Source organism: Echinops telfairi, unplaced genomic scaffold (assembly GCF_000313985.2).
Source record: "Echinops telfairi isolate 266 unplaced genomic scaffold, ASM31398v2 ScPeMD7_3;HRSCAF=10, whole genome shotgun sequence".
NCBI lineage: Eukaryota > Metazoa > Chordata > Mammalia > Afrosoricida > Tenrecidae > Echinops > Echinops telfairi.
Genome location: NW_022103899.1, coordinates 62415973 through 62426120, shown reverse-complemented (window position 1 = coordinate 62426120; position 10148 = coordinate 62415973). Strand labels below are relative to the sequence as shown.

General features: G+C 58.8%; 2 protein-coding genes across 2 annotated transcripts in view; both read right to left on the bottom strand.

Moving 5' to 3' along the window:
• Positions 1–1298: 1298 nt before the first annotated feature.
• Positions 1299–2103, bottom strand: PRLH (prolactin releasing hormone). The gene is made up of 2 exons (XM_030886900.2): positions 1848–2103; positions 1299–1483 (listed from the first exon to the last, which is right to left on the bottom strand). Exons 1-2 carry the CDS (start codon positions 1945–1947, stop codon positions 1299–1301), a joined length of 285 nt encoding a protein of 94 aa, XP_030742760.1. The 5' UTR covers positions 1948–2103.
• Positions 2104–5424: 3321 nt separating this feature from the next.
• Positions 5425–10148, bottom strand: part of MLPH (melanophilin) — a 46017-nt gene continuing 41293 nt past the window's right edge. The window contains exons 14-15 of the mRNA XM_045295910.1: positions 8033–8136; positions 5425–7808 (exon numbers count right to left, since the gene is read on the bottom strand). Of these exons, the coding sequence (XP_045151845.1) occupies positions 7701–7808; positions 8033–8136 (212 nt within the window). The 3' untranslated portion in view covers positions 5425–7700. The remainder of the gene's footprint in view (positions 7809–8032; positions 8137–10148) is intronic.

Sequence of the window (10148 nt, the reverse complement as noted above, 5' to 3'; positions counted from 1 at the left end):
GGGCACCTGAGTGTGGGGGCCTGGGGGTGTGGTTGGCCTGGACCCAGACCTGCGATGGAGGACACCGCTGGGGTGGACCATCCCTGGCCATCTCCATGCCTGGGCCAGGCCCCAGTGGTACCTGGAGGAGAAGCTTCACGCTCAGTTCGTGCTCAGGAGCCCCTCCCCCAGCCTGGCCAGAAAGTGCAGCTGTGTGGGGTTCAATGTGGAAACTGAGGCACCAGGAGGTGGAGGAGCTTTGGAGCTGGGCCCTGATGACAAAGCCTGCTGCTCAGAGATGCGGGTGGCAGGGGCTGTGGGGACGGCCATGGGGCAGGCTTTGAGCTCCATGCACTCGGCCACCTCCTCCTTGGGAAATGGACCTGCTGCTTCTCTTAGGAGTAAGAGGCCCCCTCCCTTTCCCACTTCTGCTGGGGCCTCGAGTGGCCAGGGAGGCCCCGGTGTAGGTTTCCTTTGGGTTTGAGTCCACTCAGAAGCCCTGGGGCCCACATGGGTACGTGTGCCAGGCTCATGAAAAAGCTGAAGGTTCGAGGCTCCCCCCACCCAGTGTTGCCTCAGAAGAAAGGCCTGGCCGTTGAGTTCTGAACATCCAGCCACTGAAGACCTTGCGGAGCCCGCTCTACGGAGACACACTCGGGGCACGAGTCGGAGTGACCCCAAAGTAACAGTGTGGCTGATGCACCTGTCTGCTCACCCAAGTGAGGAGCCCTGGTGGCTGCGAACAGAAAGGTCATCAGTTGGAGCCCACCCGCCGCTCCTAGGGAGAAAGATGAGGCTTGTCTGCTCTGAGTTACAGCCTCAGAGACCCGCGGACCCTGCCCTGCAGGGTCACTGTTGGGTCGATTCCACGATTCCACGCAGTGAGCTTGGTAGTTTGGGTTAACTTTGGACTACCCCCAGGGCCCCGCTGCATAAAGGCTGAGGGTCACTGGCCTTGAAATCTGCCAGGGCAGCGGTTCTCAAACTGGGGGTTGCGACCCCTTTGGGGTTGAATGACCCTTTCACAGGGGTCACCCGATTCATAACATTAGCAAAACGACAGAGATGAAGTAGCCACGAACATCATTTTATGGTTGGGGGTCCCCACCACATGAGGCATGGTATGAAAGGGTCGGGCAGGAGGAGGGTGAGAGCCCCTGCCCCAGGCACCACTCTCCCAGGCCGGCTGCCCAGGTGGAGGCTGTCTGGCAGCAGCGTTTACCAGCATTCACAGGAAGCACCTCCATGCAGGCTGGAGCACTTCAGGCCGCAGCGTTTATTGGGGTTGGAGGGGCAGCAGGTGGGGGAGGGGGAGGAGGTCACCCGGCTACTTTCCTGAAGAGCTGGACCGATCCCTCTCCCTCGGGGACCCGGAGCCTCCGGCCTGGGGGAAGCAGGCTGCCTGCCGCTGGGGATCCAGCCTCCAGTGCTGCCCACCTCCGGCCAAAGCGGCCCACGGGCCTGATGCCCCGGCCCGTGTACCAGGCGGGGTTGATGGCAGGGGCTGTGGGGGGAAGACAGACAGGTGTGGGCAGGTGTCCTTAAGCAGCAGGCCCGGCACTGGGGAATCCCCTGCCTCTGCCGTGGGAGACAAAGGGAGACAGGAACTCAGACAGACTCCAGGGCAGTTTCCCGTCTCCCCTGCCCACCTGGTTGGGACAGAGCCAGCTGCTCTCCAGGTTGTGTGGGCAGTGTCCCCCTGAACACTGGGCTGGGCACGGGCAGGGAGCAGGGCAGTGGGGCCAATCCAGCACGCAGCGACCCCCAGAGCTGGGAGTGCTAGCCAAGATGGGGCTGTCCCCACTTCATGGCGCGGCCCTGTGGAGCTTCCAGGGGGTGGGGTCTGCAGGGTGGTGGGCAGCACTCACTGCGGGCCTCCATAGAGTGTGGGTGGGCTCGGCTTGCAGACCCCTGCAGGGCCAGACACAGTAGCAGCAGGCACAGGAGCCAGGCTGGCAGCACCTTCATTGTCCTGGGTCTCTGGATGAAGCCTGCCTCCTGGGAACCCTGCGTAGGGAGGGTACAGCCTGGGGACAGAGGGCAGAGCACTGCTGATGCATGCCCCCACAGGCATGCCCACACAGGGCAGGGGGCAGGCTGGCGTGAGCAGCACGCTATGCACACGCAGAGTGGGAGAGGCAGAGCCTATGTGTATGTGACAGTGCGTGTGTACAAGTTAGAGTGCAGACGTATGTGCATAGATGGAAGAGTGTGTGTGTGCCTATGGGGCAGAGAGTGTGCATGTGCGTGCATGTACACACGAGTGTGTGCGTGTATATGTATTTGGTGTGTCTACACCTAAGAGCATGTGTGTGTTAGAGTGTGAGTGCATTCGTGCATGCGCATTTGGGTACATAGAGTAAGTGTGTGAATACATGCATGTACATGTGAGAAAGTGTGTCAGTCCATGTGTGTATCCTGTGTGCATGCCATCTCCTATCAAGCCACCTGCAGGGGCACCCCACACCTGAGTGGGGTCGGGGGTCTCCTCCCTGAAAGAAACTGGGCAGCATGCTGAGAATGCCCCAGACCAGGGGGAGCTGTATGCTTGCTCTTGGGGTGAGTCTGTTTTGGGGACCCTCAGGTGAGCCTATCCGAGGAGACCTTCAGCAGCACTTAGCGCCTGACCCCAGGGTCTGCTTTCCTGGGTGTTGGGCACCCCATCTGCACTGAGGGTGCCCTGGGGAACAACCCTGACCCTCACAGTGGTCCCCTTTCCTGTCACCTACTCACGCCCAGGGGTGGCACTGCACCCCAGCTACTCACCTGGTTCCGGGGGCCAGATGAGAGGAGCTGTGAGGTGGCTGATGATGGGTGAGTGAGGCCTGGGCGGTGTGCACCCCTTTTTATAGCCCCTCAGGAGGTAGCCAATCCTGGCCCCCACAGCCCCGCCTGCCTGTCACCGCCTGTCCCTAATGGTGCCACCTCCCTCCCAGCGTGGCAACCGGGGAGCCCGTTTTCGCCTCCTGTCTTCTTTCTGTACCCTTTTATTTGGTAAATATGCTTATCAGGGACATGACTCGTCCCTTCCCGGTGGTCTAATCTCATTGAGGCCAAGTGCTTTTAAACCCAGTTAGCAGTGGCTTTGGGCAAAGCACCCAGTGCCCATTAAGTCCGTCTCGCCAGAAAGGCCACCCGCCTGCACCCTCCAGACCCCAGACACGCTGTTTCATTCTTTTCTGGACCCTTCTTGGTCCTGGGTGGCACCCACAGAAGACGAACTGCCTCTCTGCTGCTGCAGCTTCATGTCAAGACGGGCAAACCTCCCTGAGCCTTCACACAGCCCCCAAGCCTCGCTCAGAACACACGTCTACCAGGATGATAAGGCGGCCGTGCATGTTTGGAACCGTTTTAGACACACTCCGTGGCTTTCTTATGATTGTCACTGGGTTGTGCAGCCATCCTGTCCCTGGTCCCAGGACGTGTCCACCCCCCAGAGAGAACGTGTGTGTCAGCATCGACTCTCATCCCTCTCCCCCTCCCGCTGCCCGAGGCCCTGGCGACGACAACAATTCTGCTTTTGGTGAAGAGATGTGTCTGCTCTGGCCACCAACACGGGTGCTGCTGTTCGCAGCCATCAGGTCAGTGCTGGCTCCTGGCGACCGGACGTGCGGCACAGCAGGGGGAAGCCTGCCCCCGGCCCTGCACCCGCCTCACGGCTGCTCTGACACTTGAGCCCGTGGCTGCAGTCACTGTGCCGACCCATCTCATACAGGGCCTTCCTCGTTGTCGCTGCCCCTCCGCTTGACCACCCAGGATGTCCTTCTCCAGGGACTGGTCTCTCCTGACAACGGTCCAAAGTCTGTGAGATGAAGTCTCACCATCCTCGCCTCCGAGGAGCGCTCTGGCTGCGCTTCTTCCAGGACAGTCCGTTTGTCCTTTTAGCGGGTCCACGGTGGTCTCCGTCTTCTTCTCCAGCACCACAGTTCAGACTCACTACCGCTCTGTCCACGTGGATGGACGCATACAATGTGTGGCCTGCTGTGCCCAGCCTTTTTGTTTACTTAGCAGAAGGTTTAAAAGTTCCTATTATGGAATCGAAAGCAGTCCCTAACAGGCTTGGACGGAGCTCTGGTGCTGTCTTGCTTACCCATTGGGCTGCGATCCACAGGGTCAGCGGTTCGAAACCACCAGCTGCTCCTCGGGAGAAAAGAGGAGGCTTTCTACTCCCGTAAAAAGTGACAAGCTCGGAAACCCACAGGGGCAGTTCCACCCGGTGAGTCGGGACTGATTTGATGGCGGCGAGTGTGTGAGAGGAGGTTTGGTAAAATGCGGAGCAGCCAGGAAAGCTGGCAACAGTCCCCGACAGTGTCCTGGGGACCATTGCTTCTCCGGCTCGATTGCTTTCTCCCCGAGGGTCTCCCACGCGCGACCTGAGGGTGGGGCTCCATCCCTCAGATGGTCTTGGACCTCGTTCTTTTCATGCGACGCCCTCACCACCTGTCCTCAGAGGCACTGCTGCGCCGCTCGAACCACCACCCCATAAGCTGCTCTGGAATCTGCCACCGGAACCAGGAGTCCCTCGTCTGAGCACTTGTGTTCCTGTTGCTGTTTGCTGCCTCGGAGGGCGCCCCGGCGTCCGGCAGCTCCGTGGACGACGCATGCACCGTCCATGGTGCTGGCGAAGACGACGGAATGTACCATGGACCGTCCAGAGAACTATCCAGTCTGTCCTGGAAGAAGTACGGCCGGAGTGCTCCTTCCTTTGGACACGTGGTCAGCAGAGGGCAGTCCCTGGAGAAGGGCAGCGTGCTCGGTAAAGTGGAGGGGCGGCGTCAAAAGAGGGAGACCCTGGGCAGGATGGACTGACACGGTAGTGGGTGCAACAAGGGGCGTAACATGATAGTGATTGTGAGCACGGCACAGGACCGGATGGCCTTTCGTCCTGTGGTGCACGGGGGTGCTGGGAATGGAGCTGACAGGATGGTGCCTGATGATAGCAACAGCAACAACACCAGTGACAAGGACAACAGCAGCAACAACGACAGCCTCCTCCTGGTTGGTGGGGCTCTGGCTCGTGTGAGGATCCCCAGGCCTCTCTTCCTGGCCCGTCTTGGTCTGTGCGCTCTGCTCAAACCCGGTTAGCATCCCACTGACAGAGGGTGCTGGTTCCGGTTGGGACGGGCGAGCTGGCCAAGAATGGGACCCAGGAGGGGTTCTACATCACCCGCTATGGCCCCTGGCCCTGCCTCTGACCAGCACTAAGTACCACTGACGGGTGGGGGCAGGGGCACTCCGAAAGAAGAGGCCAATAGGCCGTCTCAGAATGGACACTGGGCACTCCAGAAGGAGGGCTTGCCGCGCTGTTTGATCTATATTCAGGGATGTGCTCGGGGCCATCGGGACCCTTTGTATCGTCTTTGACATTGAGGGACTTGTGTCGGCTTTAATTTACTTTGTGGCCAAGGAGGGAGCGCACAGAACAAAGGAAACGGATGCCTTTGGTTTGTCTTGGAGCCTTTTAATTTTCGTACCGAGCACTGAGTGGGAGCGCCGTCTGTCCATCCAGTGAGAAGGCGAGCACCCGGGGCCCAGGCATTGGCATAAACCAGTGCACACCTCGCCAAGCCGTACTTGCGTTTGGCTCTGTTGCGGGGGGGAGGGGGGGACCGTCCCTAGGCTGTGACCCAGGAACTTGTCCAGAAGTTCCCGAGGGAGTAATCAGGTCCACATGCTGGGCTCTGGTCAGCAGGTGGCCCCAACGAAGTTTTATTGGCAAAGCTGATTGTCATTTCGTTAAACAAAACTGTCACGTCAAACAAACAAACAAACAAACAAACAAGCAAACAAACAAACAAGCAAAAGACTGACTGGTTTGAGCAAGAAGAGCTGGAGCCGATCCCAAAACCACTTTAGAAACAAAGTACAGACAAAGCCCGCACCGTGTTGGTTCCGGCTCATGGCAGCCCCAGGTGTGGATCAGAGCTGGGCTCACAGGGTTATAGGCTGGGACCTGTTGGAACCAGGTTGCCAGGTTTGCCTCCCAAAGTACCTCTGGGTGGGTTTGAACCGCCAGCCTTGCAGTTTGTAATCGAGCACATAACCACTCCTGCCACCAGGGACTTGTGGGAAGGCCCGGAGGAACAGCAAGATGCCGCCCGACTCCAGTTGGTCACCTGGGAGCAGCTGCTGCGTCACCCTCAGCACCCTCCTGTGCAAAACGGCAGACAGGTGGACTGAGCCAGTGACTCCAGGTGAGGCACAGCAGGTGTGCCTAGGTGAGTTGAGGTGACTGGGTGGGGGTCTGAAAGCAGCTCTGGGGAGCTTCTGTCAGCCCTGGGAACCAGGCGAGCTGTGTGGCACCCATCCGTCTGAGGCGGCTAGGACCAGAGGGAGTCTATAGCTCTGAGGACGGGGTCTGCTGGTTCCCCTCATGCCGGCATCACACACTAGTCCTGGGTTCCCCTGGTCCTGGGTCTTTTCCAGGGTCCCCAAGGGCCTGCCTGCCATCGGGAGCTCTCATCTGCCTCCACCTGACTGCCCCCCTCGGTGCTCCCTGCAGCCTGGGGCGCTCTGCCCTGGAAGGGGTGCTTTCCCCTGTGCTGTGAGCACAGGTGTGAGGCCCGAGGGTGTCTGTGCCCCTTGTTAGATAGCTCTCAGGCCTTTGACTTGGTGCCCAGCTTTCCTCCCTAAGGGCACTATCCAGATGCCCCTCTGGTGGGCACGGTCATGATAGACCCACGGGGGCCTTGACTGGGCTGCCCTGGCCTGTCAAATTCATGAAGGCCACGCCAGGCAGTGCAGTGGGAGGAGGTCCTGGGGGTCCCAGGGGGCAGGCCGGCTAGAGGAGCCGAGGGAGCTGGAGGTCTGAGTGTTGTGGGCATCCCTCAGGGGGTGTCCATCGGGGTGGAGTTTCTCTTTCCATCCTGGAGGGAGAACAGATGGGGATGGGGGTGGGTGGCAGGGGCATCTTTGTTGCATTGTCTTGTCCCCGTGAGCCTCTCCTTCAGGGCTGGTGGGTCATCACAGGCTTCTGTGAAATAATGCGCACATGAGTGTGCATGCTCACAACACGCAAGCACACACGATCATAAACACGGATAACCATGTAGTTGTACACACACGTACATGAGGGTGCATGCCGACACAAACACAGGAGCACACACATGGCACACACACACGACATACAGACGATTATAAACATGTAGAAACATGTATCGGTATTCACACACATGTACATGAGTGTGCATGCCTACACAAACACAGGTGCACACAAGGCACATGGTGCGTGCACACACATGATCGTAAACGCAGATAAACACCTATAGGTGTGCAACATACATGCACATGCGAGTGCACACTAGGCACAAATTTGAACACGCAGACCCATGCCAGGGTGCACTTAGAGACACACGTGACTGTGCACACAGGTACATGCACAGGAGAACACACAGCTACACTCATGTGGGCATGCACACAGATACACACGCTAGTGCACATATAGTCATGCACATGTGTGCACACAGGAGCAGGCACATGCAGGAGTGTATTCAGACAAAAGCAGTACAAAATTGATAAATGCACATGTGTACTGATATATACTTATGTACTGATATATACTTGTGTGGACACATGGGTGTGTACACAGACATACACATGTAAGTGCACATGCAGGTACCATGAGTGCATTCACACAGACACAGCCTTGCCCAGTGCCCTTGTCCTCTGGGTGGTATCTGCAGAGCTCCTCCGGGACTCCACAGCCCCCAGTTCAGTCATTCTCACACAGGAGTCCGCTGCTTGGTGAGGGGTGGTGGTGCCCTGGGGGTCTTGGGACTGTCCCCTTTCTTGGATCCGAGACATCCCACCTCCTCCCAGGGATAGCTGGCCTGTAGGAAGCACCCTGTTGGTGCCTGGTTTAGCAATTCTCAGGACCCCAGATCTGGATTCGCCAAAGAGCTGCCTTCCGGTTCAAGGTTTGCTCTGCTTCCCAGGCTTGGTTCGTGGGACTGGGTCCCAGGCTCCTGTGCTCTGCAGGCGTTCCCACGAGGGCGCTAACCTGACTGGCCACAGAACCCCATAGAACCGTCCACAAACGTGGTGGAAACGTTACCGCGAAGACCAGGCCGGCGGCGGTCCCCTTCCTCCCGTTAGGGTTTCTCTGCGTCAGGGAGCCTCGGTACACCGACTTCCGGTCAAATGCTTCTGCACTGCTGCCTTTGGGGAGCACATGAGAGGGATTCCAATAATTGCCTGCATCCCTCAAGCCAGTGCCTCAAACCAGCAGCCCCAGACCACGTGCCCAGTCTTCACAGCGTGTCCATTCAAAACAGAACAGACAAAAGCATTTTGCAGTGCTGCAAACACGTGGCCCGGTCAGTTTCTCATTTGAACATCTTTGTGCGAGTTGGGGGAAAGTTGGGGTACAAAGCAGACCAGTTTTCCACTCACCAATCCACACACAGGTGTTTCAGGTCCCGGAGTGCAGTCTCCTCGGTACCGCACCCCACCCCTCTCCCTCTGTGGTTCCGGGCCCACTCCTCCGGCCTCCGGAACGCGCTCCTCTGGCGCAAGGAGGCCAGGAGACGCAGCTGCTCCCACGAGGATGAATCCTCGCAGGGCCAGGCAGTGGGAGACTTTGCCACCTCGGAGTTTGGGGCGTCTATCTCCCTCTTTCCCCCTTACTCTGAGACGTGATGGCAGGCCAGGGGTCTGAGACCTTGGACCTTCGAAGAGATGGCTTCTCCCGGGCCATGGCTACACGGCTGGGGCATCTGGCCTCAGATCCTGGCTCCCTGCTTCTAGCTGCCATCCTCTCTCCACTCTTGGGTCTCGTGCTCAGGCTATCTGGCATGCGGCCCGGGAGCTGCCCTCCAGAGGGGAGGGCATGCCCAGCTCCTGCCAGCTCACCATCAGCAAAGTCTCCCGCAGTTTGGGAGTGTTTGTGATTCTTGTTAGGTGCATCAAGGCGGGTCCAGCCCACGGCGTGGCTGGACCCACAATGGAAGGACACACGGCCCGCCTTGTGTGTCCATCCATCTCGTTGGGGGTCTTTCTTGGTTTTGCTGCCCCTCACTTCCCCGAGCAGGCTGTGCTCCCAACGTATGGGAGACTAGGTCTGGCTGCTCTTCCACGACAGATTGTCGGTTCTCTGGGCCGTAGGTGGTACCCTCAATATTCTTCGCCAGCACCACAGTTCAAATGCACCGGTTTCCCTTCGGCCTTCCTTGTTCAGTGTCCAACTTCCACACGCAGCGCAGACGATTGACAAGACCATGGCTCGGTCAGGCCCACCTTGGTGCTCAGAGGGACGTCCCTGTCCTCAACACTTTCCAGTGCTTTGCCAAGTGCAGGGTGGTCTTTGGTTTCCCAGCTGCAGCGCAGGGCAGCTTCCCTCATGGAGAATGGCAGGTGTTGCAAGCCTGGGATGTTTTGGGTGGCTGTCTGATAGCACCCCTTTTTTGGGCAGGGTAAGTTTCAGCTGGCCTCACCACCTGTCCCTGTCCCAGATGGGCTTCCTCCAGGACCCAGGAGCGTGTGAGAGTGAGTTACGTGTGGTCCCAGATCTGGAAACTTCCTTGACCGCCCTGCTCAGGGACTGTAAACAGGGCGGAGAAGGACAGGAGGGCTGTCCACATGCGGAATGCAACGTGTTTCAGGGTCTGGACGGTGCTGGTGTCTTGGCCACTGTCTGGCCACCAGAGGCTGGACAGTCTTGCTGATGTAGGACCAGGCACAGAGGTCGGGAACCACTCTCATCTCTCCCGGCAAACTTCCCTGGGGGTTCTAGCCCACAATCCTGCTGGATGTGGGGAGGTGTGTGTCTGCTCTGGTGTGGACAACTGTGCATGGGGAGGTGTGTGCTGTGGTGTAGACAGGTGTGTGTGGAGGAGGTGGGTGTCTTCTAAGATGTGGATCAGCCTGCCCGTGGGCCCAGAGTGGGGCAGGCTAGGGCCGGGTGGGCAGACAGATGGTTACGGGTGTGCAGGCAGGTGGGAGGCAGTGATGGCTTGTGAGCCGAGGCAGCGCAGGAGAGGGCCACCTTTGAGCCAGTGGGTCCAATGGACTTTGACAGAGGAGGTCAGAGCTCAGAGACTGCGGGGGACAGATGTGACAATTATGTGGGGCTTGGAAAGAGGTCTGCAGCCGAAGGCCAGCTGTGCACTGGGCTAGGGCTGCTCTCCTCTGCTCTGTGTCCAGCTGTCTGTCTGTCAGGGGGTGGCGGAGTG